This window comes from Delphinapterus leucas, chromosome 16, assembly GCF_059928025.1.
Source record: "Delphinapterus leucas isolate spDelLeu-1000000601 "Yukka" chromosome 16, BTC_Dleu_Yukka2, whole genome shotgun sequence".
Classification (NCBI taxonomy): Eukaryota; Metazoa; Chordata; class Mammalia; order Artiodactyla; family Monodontidae; genus Delphinapterus; species Delphinapterus leucas.
The window spans coordinates 41,294,066-41,317,681 of NC_143144.1; the positions used below are offsets into that span (position 1 = coordinate 41,294,066).

General features: G+C 55.6%; 1 protein-coding gene across 3 annotated transcripts; it reads right to left on the minus strand.

Annotated features, from left to right (window-relative positions):
* Positions 1–494: 494 nt before the first annotated feature.
* Positions 495–23,616, minus strand: OGDHL (oxoglutarate dehydrogenase L). 3 transcript variants are annotated; one of them, XM_022564513.2, is made up of 22 exons: positions 23,413–23,616; positions 21,462–21,632; positions 17,513–17,615; positions 16,968–17,083; positions 16,669–16,823; positions 15,807–15,953; positions 14,026–14,116; positions 11,385–11,564; positions 11,126–11,254; positions 10,061–10,240; positions 9,634–9,786; positions 8,976–9,078; positions 8,310–8,438; positions 7,097–7,247; positions 5,909–6,036; positions 4,787–4,965; positions 3,356–3,427; positions 3,118–3,243; positions 2,940–3,012; positions 1,417–1,580; positions 1,080–1,234; positions 495–618 (listed from the first exon to the last, which is right to left on the minus strand). In XM_022564513.2, the coding sequence occupies exons 1-22, from the start codon at positions 23,614–23,616 to the stop codon at positions 495–497; spliced, it is 3,033 nt and encodes a 1,010-aa protein (XP_022420221.2). The 3 variants fall into 3 exon arrangements, with proteins under 3 accessions (XP_022420221.2, XP_089753953.1, XP_089753954.1); XM_089897827.1 differs by lacking the exon at positions 21,462–21,632; XM_089897828.1 differs by lacking the exon at positions 10,061–10,240.

Consider the following 23,616-nt stretch of genomic DNA (forward strand, 5'->3'; position numbering starts at 1 on the left):
CACCTGGCATGGTTTTGCTTCACCTGGTTGTTATTGCTAAGATCTCTATTTCTAAGAGCACAAAAGAGAACAGTTCTTGAATCCACAGACGAACAAGGACAGGGTGAGCAGCAGTCAAGTCTACCAGGCTGGGAGACAGAGACCAGAGACACGGGCTCCTGGGTGGCTGTCTGTCTGCAGAGACAGGAATGACACAGACGGAGAAGCCACACGAACACTCCAGAGAGACCCGGGCAGCTGGAGAAACACTCTACAACTACAGCCCATCTATCAGACCCCTCTGGCTTTCTCAGCCCTAAGAGATTCTGAAATAAACACAAAGGCCCAAGGTGGCATAATACCGAAGCCAGCGGTACCTACTCTTTGGCCTCAATCACTGCATGGGTATGTTTTATCTTGGGGACCCTGACAGTCCCTCTCCTGGGCAGAAGAGCCAGCCAGTCCCTAATGTCCCCGGTGGCCTCAACAACCCCACAGCAAGACCCAGGCAGGCTCTAAAATGTCTTGCCCTCAAAGGCCTGGAGATTGAAGGCAGTATCCAGAAACTTCTTCAGAGACACCAGGTGAGTGTTCCTGTTTCCTGTGGCTGGTGCAGCTGCTGGGTCTCGGCCAACATACCTGGGGGAGGAGAGTCAAGCTAAGCGGAGGGCTGAGCCTGGCCCTGCTGCTACCCCAGGACTGCACCGGGTCTAATCCAGCTGCAGAAACAAAGAGCCTGAGGTTCCAAGGGGCCAAGTCACTGGCCTAAGATCAAAGGTAGGAGATTTGAGACACACAGGAGGTTCTCTAGTTCAGTTCTGGCTGCAGAACAAACACAAAGGTTTCCCCTCCATAAGGCCAAATTAAAGAGGATCCCTGATGGGGAAGCTGATCTGTCACTGACAGTCACAGAGCCAGCAGGGACTATGGGGCCCAACTCCTCAGTTTCCAATGCAGCCCAGAGAAGGGCAGTGGCCAGTGCTGGGTCACACAGCAAATGGGGTGGGCAGAGCCAGGATGGGGCCTCAAGCCCCCAGAGCCTCAGGCCTGGAAGACGTGAGGGGTAAATGGCGGGCAACCCCTTGCACCCAGCCTTGTACCATATGGGCCGCGCTCGGCCCAGGATGGTCATGAAGCGCGGGCTGATGTAGTCGTAGTAGCCCATGTTCTTGTGCTCCTCCTGGCACCACACCAGCTCTGCACCTGGGTACTTCTCTGCCTCTCCCTTGATCAGGTCGAAGGGGAATGGAGAGATCTGGGACAGACAGGGAGAAAGAAGGGAATAGCTAGGGGAAGGGGGAAATGCGCATGCCAGGCCCCCAGGAGAGCAGCCACCGCTTCCCTCACTGGCCCCAGCCCTGGCACGCTGCCCAGGGCCAGGGGGCTGGCGATATGACCTTGCTCGTCACTCTGAGCAGTTGAGGGGCTCGGGCGCACCTGCTCCAGGCGTGTGATGGCCACTTGCTCATCCAGGCCCTGGCTGCTCCGCTCCTTCACCAGGTCATAGTACACCTTTCCCGTGCAGAAGATGAGCCGCCGCACCTGCCCGGGAGCCTGCGCCGCAGCCCCATCCTCAGGAATCACCCGCTGGAAGCTGGTCCCTGGGGACCGACAGGTCATGGCAGGGGCGTCTGCTCCCAGAGGGGCCAGAGCAGCTTGGGAATCAGGTCCACATCCCTGGCACCTCCAGGTTCTCCCTGGCCACTAAGACAAGCCCCAGATTTAGACCTGTGGCTGCAATAGGAACCTCTTGAGCCAAACAATGGAGCAGGGGACAGAGGACACTCTGAGACGTCATAGGGACAAGGGTGGAGACAGTGGCTGGAGCCAAGGGCAGAGCCTTGGGAGCATCAACAATAAGGTGATGGGGTGGGGGGCGCTGGGGATGATGGGGAGAGCCCCTGAAGGGGACAGAGGTGATGTCACATCCCCATCTGACAGCGTCACTGTCCCAAACCTGCTCCCCATCCAGCCATGCCTACCTCCCAGGCACACTCAATCCACCCCGTCACCAAGCTGGAAGGCGAACCCTGCACAGTCCTCCCTCTCAGCCCCAGAGCCCAGCCTCCATCCCCAAGTCCCATCCATTTTTCCTTCCTGAGCTCATGCCATGTGCCAGGCACCAGACTAAAAATACTACAAAAACCTCTGAGGAAGGTACTGTAGGGTCCCTGCAACCCAGATGAGGACACTGTGGCAGAGAGGGTCACTGGCTGCCAGGGCCCACCAGTACTAGGCACTCAGCCCAGGCGGTCCAGCCCAACGCCAGAGCTCTGCACTGCTGGCTCAGCCACCCGCCACATCTGAGGGGATGCCCACACACACACGTGAAGAACAAGCACCTGTCCACGCCACTGAGGTCCTCCTGGCCAGCCCCTGCCCCTCTGCCTACAACCCAGGACCGTTTTCCCAGACAGCTCTGCTCTGCCAAGCCTCAAGGCCCCACACCTGCTCCTCCCTGATCCTCCACTGGGTCACGTCTCACTTCCAAAACCTGGTCCTTCGGGTGCTTTATCTGACCTCCGACTCCCAGCTAAATGAGGCTGAGAGCTCTTGGAGGGGCCGCTGGCTCCCCAGGGCCAGCAACGTCTGTCCGGCTCATGAGAGAAAACAACGGATGAGTGAACTGATACTCAGTGTCCCACGAACTAGCAGATCTCTACCAGGCCTCCTGCCTCTAAGCTCTTCCGGCGCAGCCAGGCCGGCCCTGCTGGGAGGCTGCGGGGTCCCAGTGCACTCCTCTGGCCCTGGTGCTCCGCATAAGTGACCCAAGTGGGTTCAGCCACCCGGCCGCTGCACCAACCTCCCAACCCAGCTGCTGGCGGGGATCATGCCAGAAGCTGCTTCAGGGCCAACAGAGCCACAGACAGAGGCAAGAACGGAAGAGTCCCGGGAGCAGAGGCCACACGTGGGCCACCAGGCCCCCCATCAGCCGTCTCCCCCACACGCCCAGCACATACCAGAAACCATTTGGTCAAAGCTGGACTTGGCTTCTGGGTGCCTCAGCAGAGATTTGGGTGTGAAGATGATCAGCTGGAAGGGAAACACGTGCCCGGCTGCCAGCCGCCCCTGCTTGGCCAGGGTGCCCTGCACTTGGCCCCGGTACGGTCACGGTGACGACCAGGGCGGGTGGCTCACCGGCTTGCGGAAGGGCAGCAGGATCTGGCGGCGCAGCACGTGGAAGTAGCTGGCCGGCGTGGAGCAGTTGACCACTATCCAGTTGCAGTCGTAGAGCTGTCTCACCTCGAAGTCCTGGGTGAACGCCTGGAGGGGCAGGGTGCGGCTGGGAGGTGGCCTGCCTGTGGCATCCACACCCTGGCCTTGCTGGGCAGGGCAGCGTGCACTCCTGTCCTGGGGGAGGGCGGGCAACACTCACGGGGTAGGCGTCCGAGTCATCATTGCTCATCTGCAGGAACCTCTCGGGCCTGGCTGAGGAGTGCTCCGGGCCCTGGGAGCAAATGCCAGATAGCCCAGGCTGGCCAGCGCTCGGGGGGGACTGGGGATCTGCCACCCAGGACGGGGACTCTGCGCTTGGGGGAGAGTCTAAAGGGCTTCGTGGAGGAGATGCCCTCACTCCGGAGTCTCAACCACAGGAAAGCATCAGGAATGTGGGACAAGAGTAGGGAGGTAGCCTCCGATGAGGGTCTGGCCACAGCCACCATGTGTGAACATGTGGGGCAGAAGGAAAAAGCAAAAAGGCCAAGATGCTCTTTCTCTAGAACGTTCTGACCTACAGCAGTGACTGTTTACTATGTGCCCGTGGTGTGCCAGACATAGCTCTACGGACCCCACACAGATTATTCTCTCGTCTTGTGAAAGCAGCCCTGCGATGGAGATGAGGAAGGTGAGGGACAAAGAGATTAAGAAACAACCTCAAGGTCACTCAGCCAGAAAGGGACAGATTCAAACCCAGGTCTGACTCCTACTCCTACCCTGGCCCACGGGGCTGCTCTGCTCCATAAGAGCAGCAAGACCCCCCACGCTGTCCTCCAAGCTGGCTCTCCGTGGGACAGGGGTGACCTGCTCCTCCCTTAGTGGGGACGCCCCAAGGACCCATGGCCACAGGCACCAGCCAGGCCGGCCCAACTCTCCGCAACCAGCCTGACTCACGCTCCACCCAGTGAGATGCCAGCCACCTTTACAGCTGGGAGACTGTGGGCAGTCACAGGCCTTCTCTCCTCGCACGTGAAACGGGAACAGAACTGACTGCCTGGTCCAGCTGTGAGGATGCCGTAGGATTATACGTGGCGTGTAAAGTGCACGGCACAGGGAGACCTGACTCTGAGCAGTACTGATCAATCCCTGACCACGTGACCAGTCCAAGCTGAGTGGGTCCTCGGGGCCATCCACTGCAGCCAGCACAGCCCTGCCCACGCTCCACCTGGTCAGGCCACACACCCACCAGGCTGGCATCTCCTGATGCTGTGCTCCTCCCCTCCCCGAGGGCCTGCACATCCTCCTTCTCCCCCACATGCGGTTCCCCCAACAACATAGGTTCAAATTCCAGCTACTAGCTGTGTGACCTTAGGCAAGCTACTCCACCTCTCTGTGCCCCAGTTTCCTCATCTGGAAAGTGGGAACAGGTCCCGGCACAAAGCAGGCGCTCAGGCATGTCCGTTCCGTTTACTGCTGGGACAGCAGCATCACCCACCTCAGCAGCGGTGACGCAGAGCTACGCAGGCCCCACCCTGCAGACCCGTGTGCTTCCGGGGGACTGGGAGGCACATACCCCCCCTCAACTCTGCAAGTGGCCAAGGTCTAGCCGTGCTCTCCCAGGCCGGCCGGGGCCCGCCCCCACGGCCCTCACCATGCCCTCCATGCCGTGGGGCAGCAGCAGCACGACGCCATTGTGCCGAACCCACTTGGCCTGGCCCGTGCTGATGAACTGGTCGATGATACACTGGGCCGTGTTGTGGAAGTCACCAAACTGCGCCTCCCAGAGGACCAGGGCGTTGGGGCTGGCCATGGCGTAGCCCAGCTCGAAGCCTAAACGGGAGACGCCGAGGCAGAGCCTGTCACACACGGTCCCCAAGTGGTGGTGGCTCCGGCCAGACCCAGCCCTTCCTCCCACGCGCTGCCTGCCCCGCCCGTCCCTCCCAGCAGGACAGAAGTGCCCGGGGACTCCTTGGCGCCCAAAGACCAGGATCTCCCTTCCTGGCCACCGGCAACACACCCAGAGATGCCGCTCTCAGCCCTGACCTCACGTACAGCCAGCTTCAGCCTTATGTAGGCCAGGAGTCAACTCCAAAGACACCCTGGGGAGGCAGCAGGGCCCATTTGCCAAGGGGCCCCCCAAATATGGCGGGGCTGCCGAGGGGAACGGGCAGGAACAGCCCCAGAGGCAGCTCCCCAGAAGCGGTGGCCAGTCTCGGTGGGTTCCCGTTTCTGGGAGGAAGCAGGCCAGCTAAAGGTCAAGCCAAGGGAGAGTGCAGGGGGGCATTCTGGGTAGCCCAGAGTCTAGGGAGGGGGCCTCGAGACGGGGCTGCTGGGTGTGGTGGCACAGAGGGCAAGACAGAGGTCAGGAACGTGGAGGTGGCCAGGCCAGGCTCAGGGCCGGTCAGTGGCAGCAGCAGTCAGTGGACTCGATGGGGCTTTCTGTCTGGGCCCACTGTTGCCCAGGGACAAGCTCTGGTATCCAGAGCTCCCACCCAGGCCAGACTGCACCCCCACCCCCCATCTGTACTCTCTGAGGGGCCAGATGGGACAGGACCTCATCTCTGATGTGGCCTCAGGTGGGGGCAGCCCAACCACTGTCCCTCAGGGCTGTCCGAGGACTCAGGTCCACCCAGGGGCCTCTGAGCCTCTTTGGCCCCACCCAGCCCCAGACCACGGTCAAAACAACAAAAACAGACACCCTGAGGTGCAAGACCCTCTCTGGTCCCCAAGCATCTCAGGGCCCGCCCGACCTGCAGGCAGAGTTCTGACCCACCCAGAACTCCGTACTCCGAGAGGGAGCTGTTGCACACAGTGTAGGGGGCCTGGTGAGGCCAGAGGTGGTTCATGGGGACACACGTCCTCCGGTCAACTTCCTGGTCATGGAGAACGTGGTGCCGGTGACTGCAGAGACACAGACCAGGAAGTGGGGGGAGGCGGGCGGACTGAGCAGGACACCAGGCAAAGTCCCACAGGATGGCGACATCAAGAAGGCCGTGGAAGACCAGAGCGATCTGGTCCTTCCTCTGGGCAGCCTCCCCTCCCACTGGTGCCCTCACACATGCCCTGGGGGTCTTGGAGCACAGGCGTGAGAGGCTCAGCTTCTCACCTAAGGAGGGATCCGATGAGACCTGCCTTGCCGACCTCCCAGATGCTGGGTGGAGCCTGAGACCCTAGGAGGCCACACCCCAGGGGCACCATCTCCCTGCCCATCCTGCTAGCCCCTTTACCACCTCACCTGCTCTGTCCAGGTTTACAGGAGGCAGGAATTCCTGTGCATAAGGGGGGCCCCCCTGGCCAAACCCCAAGCCTTGTGAGGACTGACATGCAACTCAGGGTGCAGTGGAGTGGCCCTCTGTACCCTGGTTGGAGCAAGACCAGCAGTGATGAGGGAGTGGGACGTGGGAAAGATGGCCTGTCGAATACTGGAAGCCACACCTCCAGGACTCACTAACATGGCAGAGACGGAGTTGAGATCCCAAACATCCGGGGTCCCAAACAGAGTAAATGTAATGAGGACAACCGGCAAGTGTAAAGTCCCTCATCTGGACCCAAAACCGAACTGCGAACAAGCAAGATGATGGCAGGGAGCTGGCTTGACAGTAGTTCACAGAAGAGAAACAAAGGATCTTGAGGACCATAGATAACCACAAGGGTTGACATCAACCAACAGCTCTGGCCAAGCAGTCAGCTCTGCACGCTGGCCCCGTGGGGACAGAGAGGCAGGCAGCCTAGCAGCCCTCAGACAGCTTGGCCCAAGGGTGGGGGCTAGCATGTTGATAGAGTTACCTGAGAACACCTCCTTGGCTTCCCAGTCAAGGTCTAGGAAGAGAAGGAAGGGCCACTCCACTCCAGAGACCCTGGGCCGACTGTGAGAGATCCCCAGCGCAGCTGAGCTCTCAGCTCCCCCCAGGCACAAGGCTAATGCCCATACGGCCTTGGGCCCAGAGCCCCCCACCCTCACCTGAATGTGCCCCTCTCCACGTCCTGCCCACTGAGCCGCACATGGATGCCTTCCTTGAGCAGGGAGCCAAAGGCCATGTACTCTGCCAGCGCCCAGTCCACTGTCCTCTTCCTGGTCATGTCCGCACGGCCCCGCAGGATACGAGAGAGGCCTGCGGGAGGGGAGGGCCAGCCTGAAGGCCACAGGGGCTTGGCCACCCCATCTGGGACAGCCATAGTCCCTGGGACCTGGGCCGGGTGTGCATATACTCAGTGTACACCCCTCCCACCGAGCAGGGCCCCGGCAGGATGCAGGAGGCCCCTCCTCCAGCATCACCACTCCAGCCAACACACAGGGCCAGCCTGAGCCCACATCCCCACCAGCCTCCCTCCCTGCAGGAAGGAGCAGGCACCGTTAGGCAATCATCCGCCACATGCGTACGCCGCATTCGTTGATTCAGGGACGTTTCTCATAAGCCCACGGGAGAGGTACCAAACTCCCCCACCCCTAGATGAGAAGACACGCTCAGAAGAAGGAATTCATTTACTCACGATCACATAGCTATGAAGGTGCTTGGATCTGAGCCCAGGCACCCGGCCCAGGCTGGGCTCCCATCAGCCCTACACCCACACAGACCCTGTGTGACTGCACAGAGCCGGTGCCCCAAGACACCTGGGCCTCCACGTGCATGTGGAGGAATCCTCTTGGAACGCCCACAGGCTGCTCAGAGGGTGCACAGGGACCCCACTACCATCGCGGGGGCCCTCCAGGCTGCCTGAGCAGAGGCCACGATGGACACCATCGTGGCCAAGAGGCGCAGCCAGTGATGACCTACTAGCCTAGGGTCGCCCTCTGTCATCCACCCAGCCCAGCACTCTTGCCGCCCAACATTCTAGGCCCAACCGCCCCCTCCATGGGAAGCCCTTCTTTCCCTGCTCTCCTTCTGCCTGATGCAGGGATGCCCTCGGCAAAGGCATTGGGAAAATACAAGGTGTCCCACAGAAGCCTGGTCACCAGCACCCAGCTGGGAGCGTGGCATCCACATCTGCTCACCCTGAGAGGAGCTGTTAACACAGGCACCTCATGGGGCACAAAGGAGGCACTGAGAGCTCCGCTGATCTACCCAAGACCAAGTCAAGATGAGGGCCGGGCCTCCCTGACTCCTGATGCCATCTCCCTTGGGGCACGATGTCTGGGACAGTGGCCCATGCTGCAGCCTGCACAGCAACCTCACCCGTGTGGATCTTAAAGTCCTCCAGGGGCACAGAGCTGGCCACTTCACCAATGTGGGTCAGCATGTCCTCTGGAATACCCGTGGCTGGGCATGTCATGCTCTTGGGCTCCCCGTCCACAGTGAAGAAGCCTGAGAGGGCAGAGGCTCTGTGACTTGTGTGTGGCAGTGGGGCCTCAGCTCCCCTGGCCAGGCTGTCTCCCCAGGACTCAGGGGCCCACCACTCCCTTAACCCCAATGGCACTCAAACCCTGAGCCCATCCTGGGGACCTGGGACAGCTGACAGCACCCACCTAACATCCTCCCCTCCGGCGCCTGCGAGGCCCCTCCCTGGACCCAGGGTCACAGCCATCTAGCTCTGCCCCAGAGAGGCCCGCTGAGCACCCCTCCCCCAGGGCCCACTCCACTTTGCGGTCCACCCTCCCTGACCCAGCCCTTTCCAGGAAGCAGCTCATCACATGTGTCCCGAGGGCGACACTGTCTACCTCTACTCCCGCCTACCCCACCTGCAGGAATCAGTCCCACACAGCCTCAGGGGTCTCAGGGACGAAGCCCACAGCCTCTGGGCTGGGCAGAGACTGCCCTCATTCAGGATCACTCCAGTCCTGGTCCCAGTGCCAGAGGCCAGCGCCCAGGCAAAACACTCTCAGCCACACGCTGCTCACTCACCAGGCCAGGGGGAGTCCAGCCAGTGCTTTATATGCAGGATCTTTTTATCCTTGGACCTGCCAAACGCCTCCTCACAGATCCGGTCATATTTGGCGATTTCTTCCTGAAATCAGGGTGAAGGCCTGGATTGAGGCAGTGATGCCCTGGGCAGCCGGAGGCTGAGTCAACCCAGACTCATAAACCCTGGTCCCTCTCACCACATTCTAGAGGAACTGTCTGCCCACTGGCCCACAGGGACCTTAAGGCCAGAGATAAAAGTCCCAGAGTGCAGGGGGAATCCTGGAAAGAGTTCAGGTGATTCCACTCAGCAAGGGACTTGGAGGAACGCAGGGAAGACTCACAGTCCTTGCTCTGAGAGCTCCCTGCAGGTGGGAGGGCAAGCACATCCACAGATAACTATGGGGTCAAACCCGGCTCAGGGCTACCTCCTACAGGAAGCCTTCTTGGACTCTGGCCTGAGGATGGGCTTCCACGCATCGCAGCGTTCACTGTACCCCACCAGGCTGTAAATGTCTTTGGTCCTCTGTCCCCCTTGATAACTGGGGGCTACTGGGGACAAGGACCATATTGGCTACTTCTATAAACCGCCAGTGCCCAGCACTGGGCTGATGACATCAGCAACCGTCTCAGGCTGATCCCAGGCGCTGACCGGGCCCACCTCGAATTCCTGCAGGGTCACTGTGCCCTCGGCGATGAGCTTGTCTGCATACTTCTTCAGCACAGGCACCTGCCTGTGGATCTGCTTGTACATGAGCGGCTGCGTGAACATGGGCTCGTCCATCTCGTTGTGGCCACGCCGGCGGTAACAGACCTGCAGGGACAGAAGGTGGGTCCCGCGCCCAGGCGGTGTGGCTGGCGCAGTCACTGCACAACTGGGACACACCTGGCAGGCCGCATTCCGTGAGGCCTCACCAGCCCCCACTACAACCCATCACCAAATGCCCCACCCCCAGGCCTCCGCAGAGATGGTGCTCAGCAGTTCTAAACCTGCCGCTCAGCCCCGACTAGCAAAGATGTTGCAGACCCGGCGCACTTGCCACGGCAGGGACAGTCCGAGCACCTCCACCTCAGTTCCCCAGACCCACCAGGTCCACCACGACGTCTTTATTGAAGGTGTTCCTCCACTCGGCCGCCACACTGCACACATACATCACGGCCTCTGGGTCGTCTGCATTCACGTGGAAGATGGGCGCGTTGACTACACGGGCCACGTCGGTGGGGTATGGTGAGGAGCGGGCCATCCGGGGGTCCGTGGTGAAGCCAATCTGCAGAAGCAGGAGGCACTGAGAGCTGAACAGCAGCAGCCGCCTGGGAGACCAGAGGGCCGGGGGCCAGGGGAGAGGCGTCTTTGCCTCGAGGTCCATCGGGTGTGCTCAGGAGGTGCAGGGGACACGATGGGCTAACAGTGGATGACCTCAAAATCAGACGTAGCCGTGGGTCCCACGGGGACGGCGGTAACACCAGGGGAATCGTGTCTGCTCTTTCTCCTGCAATCATTTTTATACAGTGGGAGTGGGGAGCGCAAGTTGGGGTAAAACCCAGTCTCACCAGTTACTAACTGTACAACCTTGGGCCAGGTACTTAATTCCCAAAGCCTGTTTCCTCATCGATTAAAAGGGCTCATTAAATTCCTACCTCACAGGGTTATACTGTGAAGGTTAAATGACTTAATATGCGAATAAGGTAGCTAACCCAGGGCTTTACAGGCTCAGAGGAAGAGCTGTTATTAACCACAGCTACCTTTTTTAAAAGCAAAGGCTGTGAGAGTTGTGCTCTAAGACTGCCTGGGTCACATGCAGCTCAAGGCAGCATCTAGCTACATGCTCAGCCTCAGTGCTTGCTAGGTGCTGGTTATACCCATCTTCCTCTGACCTTACTGCTTTCTCACATATATAATACGGGGGGAGGGGGCTGCAGAGGGAAGGACAGAGAGACACAGAGACAGAGACAGACAGATGTATATACCTCCCAGTTCCACAGACCAGGAAACCGAGGCTGAGAGATCAGGCATCTTGCCTGAAATCACACTCTGGTAAGTAGCAGAGTGGGGGGGTTAAACCCAGAAACGCCTCACTCGTCCCCTCAAAGTGCTGCCTGGATTCAGGGATGGACGACACTGGCAGGGCCCAGCACGCAGCCCAGGCCCTCACCTGGTTGTTGACGACGACGTGCACGGTACCGTTGGTGGTGTAAGAGGGCAGGTCACTCAGGTGGAAGGTCTCGTAGACCACACCCTGGCCAGCGAAGGCGGCATCCCCATGGACCAGGATGGACATGACCTGCAGGGCAGGATATAAGCCAGGAGGGGCCCCCATGCCGCAGCCCGAGAAGCCCAGCCCTGCTCCTGGACTTCAGAGATTCAGAGCCCACCCCTCAGAACCCAGGACCTCAGGGCCCAGGCAAGCTCACCTTCTTGCCCTGAGCGTCCCCGCGGTAGAACTGCTCTGCCTTCGTCTTCCCCTGCACCACGGGGTCCACAGCTTCCAGGTGGGAGGGGTTGGCCACGAGCGACAGAGTGATGTTCCTGTTTGTGACTCGGTTGATCCTCTCATGGTACATGCCGAGGTGATATTTGACATCTCCGGAGCCCTGAAGGTTAGGGTGGCCTGTGATGAACCTCCCCCCCCACCCTATCCCAGACATGCAAGCTTACAGTGGCGCTGGGACGTTCCCTGGATTCTGCTCCCTGGGAAGGCTGTTTTGTCCCTGACTCACACCTGCATCCTTTCCCCAAACCCAGCACAACGCCCTTCTTGCCCTCCAGGCTGGCCTAAGAAAGGTAGGCAGGTTCCCTGGGCCTTGGCTCCCTTATTGGAGCCCCTCCACATTATCAACAACCATCCTCTCCGCATTAACGATGGCAGGGTGGGGAAGGGGTAAGGCACCCGTAGGAAGCGGCCAGCCAGCTGCAGTGAAGGCACAGAAATGAAGGGCGGCTCTTCATTTGTATTGAGACCACGGGCTAGGCCTCTGGGCACACATTGGAGCAGGACCCGTACCTAACTCCTTACACCAAAGTAACCAAAAATGTACAGACAAAGCCATAGTATCAGGGGAAAACATGACATACTTTATGATCTTGGAGTAGGGAAAGTCTTTCTAAACAATGTACAAACCTCAGAAGCCATAAAGGATAAGACAGCTAAAATCTAATATATTTGCCATGTGGGAAGAAGATCCATGCACAGTATTAGGGGAAAAAAATCAAGCTGGGAAAATACTTATCAGACAAACGCAGGCAAAGGGCTAACTCCTTCAATACATAAGGCATTTTTACAAATTGGTGAGATAAAGCCCAAAAAACCCATAGAAAAATGAGCAAAAGCCAGGAAAAGGAATTTACAGAAAAAGGCACCCATGACTTAAACATGTGAAAAGACGCTCAAATTCGAAACAGAGAAATATGTTCAAATGCAGTGACTTTTGGACATAGAACATTGGCAAAGATGGAAAGGTTGGACAGAGTAAGGGAAGCCGGGGGCCTGGGACCTTCGCACACAGCGTGTGGGCTCGCTGCTGTCTGCAAGCTCTTTGGAGGGCAATTCATTCCTACCTCCTCAGCTCCAGCCACCGCATTTCTCGGATGCCATCTAAAAGTGCACACATGTGCGCAAAGACACTCATGCCACCACCTAATGCTCATCAACAGGAGATAGCAGAAACCAGAGGGGCACTCGAAGCTTGGGGAGCTCTGTGTGCAGCTCTGAAACAGTGACAGCCCATTAAGTGAAAACAGCAAGGTGGCCAGAGGCATCACGAGCTGCTCCCCTGGCTTTTTACAAATAAAGCTGTACTGAACACATATGTGTGTTCGCACTGCGTGGAACATTTCTGGAAGTACACACTTTAACACAAAAACTGACCGCAGCAGAGCCTATGGGGAGCAGGAAAGGGGTCTCAGAAGGGAAACACACTCATTGTGTAATCTTTTCTTCAAACGATGCTCACATTACTTTTTCTATTAAAAAAAAGTAAATTTGTTTAAAGTGTCCTTTGGCCAGGTTTTACAGTTTACTCACATGTCGTCTCTGATTCCTCACAACCATTCTGGGGGCAGGAACTTTTATCCCCATTTTACAGAAGAGCAAACTGAGGCTCAGAGAGATGAAGGTGCTTGAGCAAAATGAACATGATGGCGGGAAGATTCTGGATTGGGAGCCAGCAGATGTGGATTCTATTCCTACTCTGGCCTAACGTGCTGGATGATTTTGGAGCAGTCATTTAATGTGGTTCATTTTAACAAACCATGCACTTGTGCTGAGTGCTGGGGCTTCGGGAATGAGGTCTCTGCCATCACCCTGCTACCAGCCTGGAAGGGAAAACAGACATACACACACACAAGCACGCACGCGTGTGTGCGTGTGCGTGCGCGTGATGGAAAAGGCCAGAGTAGAGACGGATCTGCTGGGAAAGGAGGCACAGAGGAGGGAGAGACAGGATTCTGCCTGGAGGACCAGAAAAGTCACTAGAAGGGGAGACAGGCAGGGCTGGGAAAGAGGCAGAGAGCAGAAGAGAGGAAGGCCATCTGGCTGAGGGCCCAGCATGGGCAGAGGCATGGGGTATGAGGCATGCATGACATGTATACGTGCCAGGAAGGGGGTGAGGGCAGAAAAATATTCTCTCTGCTCATCAGTGGGCACAGGAAACCGTCCTGACCTCCCAGTGCTGTGCTGGTCAAACAAGTGAGTGAGGCAGCCCTTCAGGGAAGGTAGACAGGACCCTGGGCACAGAGGTATGGCCACATGAGCTGAACTGAATAACTTCAGGCGCTTCCCTGCACACCTCTCTGGGCCTCAGTCCCCCTAGCTGGAAAGAGGGAGGTTAGCCCAGATTACCCGAGGGCTCTCCCAGCTGTTGGAGATCATAGCACTTGGCTCCAAAACACCTTAGGAGCCTCACACAGACACCCCCAGCCTCTCTCCCACTCTTCTGCATGTCCATCCACCTCAAGGTCTGTCTGAGCCTGCAAGCTCCTGGCCCAGGCCCTCTCCAGTCCACATCCCAAATACCCAGCTCTCCAGAGGCTTTGGGGCCTGGGCCTGGCACCCACCTCATCCGCCGCCTCCAGCTTGGGGTCAAACTGGCAGAAGATCTGCTCCAGGTCCTTGCGGATGACGTTGGCCAGCACGTTCAGCCTGCCCCTGGAGCCAGAGGGGGCAGGGCTCTTACCATGCTCCCTGCCCACCTGGGACCTATCAGAGTTAGCATGGGGGCTGGAAGGCCCCACCCTCTCATCCCGCCTCAATCTACAAGGTGTGTGAGTGGGTCCAGCTGGCCGGCCCCCCTGGGCAGGCAGGCATCCACCCCTACAACTCAGATTCAGGAGGCCCTCGCGAGCAGGGAGCCACCCAGCCTCATGGCAGGGTGTCTACTCACCCCTCTCCCCAACCAAAAGTTGAGCCCAACCCAGCACCTTGACCCCAAGCTGCTAACGAATCACAGCTGCTCACACATGGCTCCCCCCACCCCAGCCCAGTGATATGGAAGTGATAAGGAGAGGGAAGAGGGGACTGGACTGCCCCTAAGATCAGGAGTCACCAGAGGACCTGTCCAGAGGAGCTGAGTGAGGACTGAGGGGTGGGGGGAGGAAAGCAGCCAGGCCCAGGGATTCTCCAGTCCAGCCTGAACTTCCCATCGGGGCAATCTATTCATGGGTGGGCACCAGCCTGATGGGGGCACAGGACGTGACTCCAAATCCGCTCCCCATAGACTACCAGCGGACGCAGGCCCCAGGCCTGCTCACACCCTGACCTCCAGCCCTGCACGGCCCAGTGACAGAAGGGCAGCGCTCTTCCAGCGGGCCCCTCTCCTGCTCTGCGGTGGTGGCAGGGCTGTGGGATCACAGGAGCCGTATGAACAACCCTCAGCCCCTCTGGGCAAAGCCTCCGGCCTCAAAGGCCCCTCCCCAAATACGGAGGCCTGGCCGAGGGCAGCCCTTGACTCTGGAGCCCTCCTCAGGCCAGGAGCCTGGCCAGCACCACCACCCAGTCCCAGAGCTGCCTAATGGCCCAGCACCATCCTCTCCCACAGTTCTACTGAAGCCACGTATGCCCCTGCCTCCTCAGACCACGGGGCCAGCTCTGCACGACCCTCTGACCAGACACCAAGCATTTCTGGGACCCCCAGAGCGCAGAGCCTGTGTGGCAAAGCTCGGGCTCCCGGGAGGCCAGCCCACAGGGTGGGGATGCCCCTGGTGCTGATGCAGTCCGGGGCTGGCCCACCTGTGAGCAGCTGGAAACAGGCACAGGAAATGCAGGGGCTTTGCCCCCCAAACTGCTCAGCAGTCTTCTTCCAGCCCATTTAGCAGGACCCCTGGCCACCTTGGCCATATTCCTTGTTAGCCCACAGGCTCCAGCTCAGAGGTAACTGCCCAGTGGCCAGACCATCCTTCCAAGTCTTTATCAAAGTCACAGGAAATGTGTGGCCAGCTTGCAGCCGGGGAAAGAGACCCTCGGCTCACCTCCAGAGACCTCCCACCAGGGGATGCGAACCTGAGGCCACCTGCCCAGGCTCTGCCCTCACTTCCCTGGGATGTGCCCCTCCACATCCCCTTGTCCACAGGAACCTCAAGTAGCATGATATACCCCTCTTCTGTAACCTCAATACTCCTGGGGACAACAGCAACATGGTGAGAGAGAAACAGTTTAAGAGAGCCTGGTTCCATGTGGCTTTGGCCACGTGCTTTCTGTGATGAGCAGCCCAGGGCCCAGGGACTCTGATAACTTTCTAGACCACTTTGCCTCTATCCCCAGGTCCCACCAACACCCCTGCTCTGATTTTCAAAGCCTCCTATCCACCTCAGCTTGCTGGGCCTGGAGGAGAAGGGCACACCTGTGTGGCATCCCCAGGATGACATTCTCGATCCCCATCTCGCTGGATTTGTCGATGATGGTCTTGAGGGCAGGAATCATGACCTCACAGCCCTCCAGGCCAAACCGCTTCTCCGAGGACCACTTCCGGGCCAGGAAATCTTCAAACCTGCTTGGGAGAGATGGGGAAGGGTGGAGAGGCTGGGCTCCTGGGGGCTGTTCATGAGGGCTTGGAGCAGGATGCCAGGACACAGGAAGCTGCAAAGCCACCTCCCTCTGCGCAGTCCAGGACCTGGCACAGACACCATGGTGCTCCTACCAGAAAGCAGCATAGGTCGGCGGGGAGGCTGAGGGTCCTCCCAACTTCAACAGACCTCTGGCTCCATCCATTCCCAGTTACCACCCTCTCTTCCCCTTCCAGTCACACTGCTCCAACTAGCCATTCCCCTGCTCCCAGACCACTGCCCTCCAGCACACACGTGCCCTGGGGCTCTCTCATCATGCCCCAAAGATGCCTCACAGCTCAACTCAAATTCCAGCCCACACGTCACTGCTCAGGGAGCCACTTTACTCCCAGCAGCTGGGCCAGGGGCTCCTCCAGGCCCCCGCAGCCCTGGGCAGACCCAGCTTCAGAGAAGTTCAGGGGCAGAGCCAGGCAGTGCCCCGCCTGCAGGAAGGCGCTGCTACACTCATTCCACACAGGGACATCTTTCTGCCACTTCCACCCTCATTCGGTGTCATGTTCTCCTGGAGCACCATCCAGCCCTGCCTTCCCTTACCAGGCACCCTCCTAGCTTCTTAGCCAGGGCCTGGGACATTTCATACAGCCCTGGAGCAGGCCCCCCAGCCACTCAGGCTGCCCGGGGTGGTGCTGGGAGCCTGACCTCATAGAGCGCACCAGCCGGGCCAGCAGGGTCCGCTTCTCCTCACTGGAGAACTGCATCACGCCAGGGGTCTCGAATTTCTGCCGGATCCACTGACACTGCTCCACGTCATTGATGAACATGAACTCCAGACCAATGTGCTGGCAGTATGTGTTCTGGGGGAAAGGGGAGCACTCCACGAGGAGCCAAGAAGAAGACCAACCGCCTTGGGATCTGGAACAGAAAAGGCAGTGCCCTCCCTCCCTCTATCGCACGCCAGAGCTTCATCAGCTATGCCCGACACACCTGCCTGTGCTCACCTCCAGGCGCCGAATGATCTCCCGCAGAGAAAGGGTGTTTTCAGAGCCTCCAATAAAGGTAGTTGTGGGCAGCTGGAACTCCTTATCCAGGTCAGCCTCCCGCAGGTCGTAGAAGGCTAGGAGGCACACATGGCAGAGCCCGGGCAGCAGAGAGGAGAGAGGGAGGTCAGGCCCAGGTGGAGCCCAGCTGTATCCCCAGACCTCCCAACAGTGCCCCCAGGACCCTCCCGCCATGTCTAGCCTAAAGCTCAAAGGCCCTCTGTCTGCAGGGCACAGGGCATGAGTCAGAGCCTAGCTTGCCGCCATAAGGGTGGGCCTGGACAGGTGTCTCAAGCTTGCTGAGCGTGGCACACCAGCTAGGGAAGACGGGGAGACCTCCCTTGCAGGGACACCATGCATAGCTGGGCAAGGGTCAGAAGAAAGCCTCCCAGGCTGCTTGCTGAAACCCAAGACCCAGAGGCACTGTAGTCTCAGAGCCCCTCACCGGGCACAGGCACCAGCTGGCTCTGGTGTCGCCAGGGCAACAGGAAAGGGTTCCGACTCACCCAATTTATCAATGGTGGTGATTAAGTCTGAGGGCACAAAGGAGTCCAGGTCTGCATCCAGAATGCCCAGGGGGTCCAGTTGGGCCACATGGTGGCCACGGATCTGGAGAAGGGGAAAAGGTCAGGGAGGAGCTGGAACACAGCTGGACAGCCCTCACCAAGACTGAGATTCTGGGCCCCGGCCCCTCAAGTCCCCCTTCAGAATTTCAAGTTTCCACATATCTCTAGCACCCAGCCACTGAATAGTTGCCTAGGAGACCCCACCATAGCCACTAAGGTGGCAGGAGCTCAATTCTGTTTCAAAGTACAACATGCAGCTTTCAAAAACAGGAAAGAATGCGTACACAAAAGTAGTTACTACAGTACTATTAGTAATTGCAAAATTCTAAAAACTTCCCAAATGTCCATCAACAGGAGACTGGCAAATGGATATGGGAAATCCACACAGGGAATACTACAGAGCTGCTAAAAGGAATGAGGAAAGTTCCTAACTGCTACTATGAGGTTGTCTCCACAAAATATTATTAAGCAAAAAAGCAAATTACAGAAAAGTGTGTGTGGTGAACTACCCAGTATCTAAGAAAGGGAAGAGAAAAGTAAATGCATGCATTTGCATATATTTGTATATATTTGCATGTCTACAAATAAATATATGCATTAGAAGAATATACAGTAAAATAAGAAAACTATAAAATAAGGAAAATTATTACCTATAGGGAAAGGACAAAATAGGGCAGAGCAGCAGGGCTAGAAGCTAGACTTTTAAGAATATATCTTGCATTGACGATTTGACTTTGGAATCTTATAAATATTTTATATCACTATAAAATAAAATTAAGTTTTAAAAATTGAAAGTAAGACAAAACAAATGAATTAATGCATCCATTTGGTGGCATAACTACAAAGAGAGGAACTATTCCAACTGACTAACAGAATATTCCCCAAAGACAAACAGAACTGCAGGAATAAAAAGATCATAAATTCATTTACAGTACCAATGAGCAGTGGTAGTACTAGAATTGTATTCTCAGACTGTCACGTGTGGATTGTGGGAAAATCAAGTAAGTCATTGTATTGCTGTCTTTGAAAACCTCTATTTTTGGTATCTTTAAAAGGAGATGGTGACATAAGACTGATGAGGTCAAGGACAAACACTAAGTCCTACATTTGATGTATATAGAAGCATCAGTATAAACCCATAAAGTATGGTATCTTAAAAAAAATACATATTTCCTGGCTCTAACCATCAAAAGAACCCAGAAGTCATGACCAAACCAATAGCAGTAAATACTCCCTCACTCCCTGGAGAGCTGGCTGGACAGAAATGTGCGAGATGAGCTCAAAGCATCTTGTCCTACCAGATAGCAAAGGGGTGCTCAAACACTACTGGGGCTGGGAATAAGGACACATTTTGAGCAACAAAAAGGATAATATCTATAGCAGACTAAAACTCATTAAATATGTTTAAATTCATGCATTCATATCATACTATGAAAAAGAAGAAAAACCTTTATTGGCCATCTTTGGAGGATGCTAGGAAACCATGTCATAATTTTGAAAATCCAACAACAAAAGGAAAAGTCAAGCACTGATCCTGCCCTCCCTATACAATTTGTACCTCAGGATAAACAGAGCTGACAAAGGGAAGGTTCTCACAAGAGAAGTATTTCAGGTAATAAACAAAGAAAGAAAGAATTAGAATATCACCACTTTTACCACTCCCAATGACTTAATGTGTCCAGGAAATAATTATCTTTAGCTGCTAACTGATGAAGTGCCCATCACCACCAGGAAGCTGATTTTGCAACAACAGAAAAAATCAAATCTATGCTGGATCAAGCATCTAGATCTAACTACCAATTTACAGAAATTACATGGGGCAAAGGGACAGATGAAGTGACACCATGAGGATGCAATCAGCGAAATCCACACTCGAGAAAACGCTATAGGACAAGCAACCTGGTTTCTTATATACACACACAAACACACACACACACACACACACACACACAGAGCAAGAAACACAAAAAGAAATGGAGAGGAACCCGCAGAGTAGAGTACAAGAGGCTTGAAAAGCCATGTCAACATATCACAACCTGTGGCTTTATTTGGATCCTGATTCAAACAAGCAGTAAAAAGAAATCCTAGGACAAACAGGCAAACATGAATACCAGCTGGGTATTTGGTGACATTAAGGATTATTACTATTTTTAGGTGTGATAATACTATCACGGTATATTTGAATTTTTTTTTTTTTTTTTTTTGCGGTACACAGGCCTCTCACTGTTGTGGCCTCTCCCGTTGCGGAGCACAGGCTCCGGATGCGCAGGCTCAGCGGCCACGGCTCACGGGCCCAGCCGCTCCGCGGCACGTGGGATCTTCCCGGACCGGGGCACGAAACCGTGTCCCCTGCGTCAGCAGGCGGACTCTCAACCACTGCACCACCAGGGAAGTCCATATTTGAATATTTTTAAAGGAGGCTTTACCTCTGGAAATACATGCTGAAACGTTCAATGAATGAAATGATATGAAGTCTGGGATTTGCTTCAAAATAATCAGTGGCTATGGGTGGAGCCGGAGGTGGGTAAGATGAATCAAGACTGGCCCTGTATTGATGGGGGTTCACTACATAATTCTTCTACCTATTATATGCTTGAAAACATGCATTAAGAAGCAGCCTGGGTTTTTTTTCTCAGTACTATGTGCAGATGGGTCAAACCAGAGCTCAGCCCCCAAGTGACTTGTGAGGGGCTACAGCCCACCCAGTAGGTGCTCACTACCAGGCAGATTTTTATCATGCAAGTATGGAGTAACATTCCTGAATCCGGAGACCATCCTGCTGGAAGGACCCTAGTGCTTTGGTCTTGGCCAGTGAAAGAACAAAGAGCTGCTGCAGAGCTGGGACTGTACTTAGAAGATAAGGCCTTCAGGCCATACTCTGAATGCTACCCTGTATTTCATACAGAGTTTTATGTTCCTTGTCCTTTTTCAAAGTCAACAGTCAGATCACTTTCTGCCTCTTTCAGCCAGCCAAGAAAAACATAATTACAATCACTGCTGTTTCCTCGCAGGTGGCCCACGATCCATGGGTCCTGAGGCCAGTGAGGGAGCCCAGTCCTGTGCACCTTTCCTCTTCCGCCCCAGCACACCTGGGCAGGCAGCTGCCATCCCATACAGAGTGCATCATTCAGAGGCAAGGTGCCATTTCCGTTTGCTAAGGCCTCCCTCTCCCCCGAGTTCCTGCAGCAGCTTGCTGCACCCTCCCACGGAGTCTCTACCAAGCACCGCAGGATGCCCCTACCCTTCCTTCTGCATGTCTTCAAGACAAGTTTCTCTTATGAAATACCTCCTGCCATTGATTCCCAGACAGATCCCAAATGATTACATTTTTATGGAGTGAACACCCAGTACAGCCCTCCGGTTAGTCCTGTTCGGTCAAGACCAAGAATAGGAAACATCATCAGGAATCTTTGACATAGCAAGGGCCCAGCCTGGGAACCCAGCAGAGGGGAGCCTAAGTCTCCAGGACAGAGTAGCTGATGGGGGAGAGCTGCTTAATGAACTATTCATTCATTCCACAAATACTAATTAAGCACCTGCTGGACATCAGCCCCTGTCCTCTTGGAATGCTCAGTCAAGAGAAAACAGACATTAACAAGGGGCAATCTACTCACCTTTCATTCAACACTCACTGAAGCTGATCACTCACTAAGTACTTCTCCAGGTTCTGGGGCAGAGTGGTGTGGGCCACAGATGAGAAAAACCACAAACAAACCACTTTGCACGGAAAATACAGGGGGTGGTAAGTGATGTGAATGGTAACGTGACAAAGAGCAGGAGGAGGGGCCAGAGCCACCAAGCTCCCTGAAGTGACGCTGGAGCCGAGCCAGTCTTCTTGCCGTCAGCACCTGGCCACACCCCAGGAGCCTGTACCCTCCCAGCCGCTCACCTGGTAGGCCCGGATCAGAGACTGCACAGCCAGGTGGTCCTCCACCAGCTTACTGGTCTTGGTCCGGCTCAACACTGCCGGCCTGCTCTCAGGGACAACAGAAAGGGGCCGGGGCTGAGCCGGGCCATAAGAGGCTTCCTCACTGGCTTTCCGGAAGAAGCTGTCCCAGGACTGGGCAGGGGCAGAAGAAAGAAAACAGCCAGGTTAGGGCCTGGGAGTAGCGCGGGGTGGCCCAGGCTGGGGCCCTAGGGGACATCAGTCTTCCTTCACCACCATAGCTCTCAGGGCCCTCCCAGGACCCTGCCAACAATACCCTTCTCAATCAGCCCAGGGCCCCCACCCAAATTCTGGATCTCTCCAGGACCCAGCTTGGTAGTGGGTGGGGGAGGTTATAAGGTGTGATCAAGGGGCTTTATGTATGAAACGGGCTTCTATCCATAGGCAAAACATGCCCTCACACACTGTGGGTTGGAGGCAGCTCTGTGGAGGGTAAGGGCAGGCAGGCCCTCAACATTTCCAATGCATGTATCTTTTGAACCAGCAATTCCACTGCCAGCAATTTATTCTACAGATGTACTTGGACAGGTGTGCCTACATGTACAAGGATGTTCCCTGCAGGAGACTTTATAAAAATGACAACGTAAAAACAATCTAAGCAGTGATCAATAGGAAACTGGTTAAATAAATGATGGTAAATTTAGATTCTGGAAAATTATGTAGTCTTTTTTTAAAAAGACACATTTATTATTGTGGATGTGGAATATTGCCAAGATATGTTGTAAAGTGAACACAGCAGAAGAGGATGTATGCTTTGCTACTATTCGTGCAGAAACAAAAGCAGATGGGCACATGCACCAGTACCTCCACGTTCTAGCAGAACACATACAAAAGTGCTTTCCTCTATGCCCTCTCATACAGTACTGGTGGGAGAATAAGGTGGTACAAGCCGTGTGGAAAGCAATTTGGCAACACCCATCAAAATTATGTACACAGATGCCCTCTAACCCAACAATTCCACTTTGGGGAATTTATGCCACAGTTAGCTGCACACGTGCAGGATGATGAACGTACAAGATGATGTAGTACAGCACCGGTCATGACAGTCAGAGACTGGAAACGAGCCAGATGCCTGTCCCTGGGGATGGATGTAGAACATCCATCCAAACAGTGGAATACTATACAGCTGGGAAAAAGAAAAATGAGGCTCTTGAGGTACTGACATGGAAAATTTTGGAGAAGTATGCTGAGTGAAAAAAGCCTGGGGCAAAAGAGTGGATGTTACATGTTACTTTTTGTGTAAAGGGGGAGAATCCAGAGTTATGTTTGCAATAAGTTTATCTGAATGGATACAGAAGAAATTAAGAATAGACTGGGGAACAGACAGGTAGGAGCTGAGCAGATACAGGATGGAATGGGAGGAAGGCTTTTCACTGTAGAACTTAATACTTTTTGTTTTTGGATCATGTGAACATATTACTTTCCTCTGAGGCATGTGAGTGAAGGAAAGAGAGCAGCTACGCTTTTCACTTTTGTCCTGCCATCTGATTTTGATTTTATTTTTTTTTAACCATCAGTGGGTACTTATTTTATCAGCTTACTATATATGTAAACACTTATGCTCCAAACTATATAACAAGAGGACATCTGGAGACGGCACTGCATGACAAAGCGGGCAGGGACAGGCCTCAGACCAGGAGTGACTGAGCAGGGCATTATCAGGGCTTCTCAAGACAGACCACCGCCCACTGGCTGGTCCAGCAACAGGACAGCAATGGACTTTCCTCACCCGATATGAGGACCAAGCTCTTTCACAAAGATGATGGAGGACCTGAGAGACAAAGAAACCTGCCCGGGGTCACACAGCAGGCAAGTTGCTTCTCCCCACTCCCCTCTCCACAGCCCAGCCCCAGGACCTTCTCTCCTGCACAGAGGGCAGGGTTGGGGTGCCAACCTTGTGGACACTCTGGGGGTTTTCCAACCAGGCGAAGTACATCTCCTCCATGTAACTGGAGCCGCCTCCAACTTTGCTGCTTGGGAAGGTGGCCGGTGGCCCAGACGACCTGCTGTACCAGCTGAACCTTTGGACGCCATGTGCGGCCAGGAGCCTCGAGGCCTGTGCCCCAAGCCAGGATGGCAGCAGCCTCAGCTGACTCAT

Coding starts and splice junctions, on each gene's coding strand:
- OGDHL (XM_022564513.2), bottom strand. CDS start 23,616: ATGAGTCAGCTGAGGCTGCTGCCATCCTGGCTTGGGGCACAGGCCTCG. Junction 17,616..21,461: donor CTCTGATCCGGGCCTACCAG/GTGAGCGGCTGG, acceptor CCCCTTCTCCAG/ATCCGTGGCCACCATGTGGC. Junction 9,787..10,060: donor AAGACGTCGTGGTGGACCTG/GTGGGTCTGGGG, acceptor CTGTCCCTGCAG/GTCTGTTACCGCCGGCGTGG.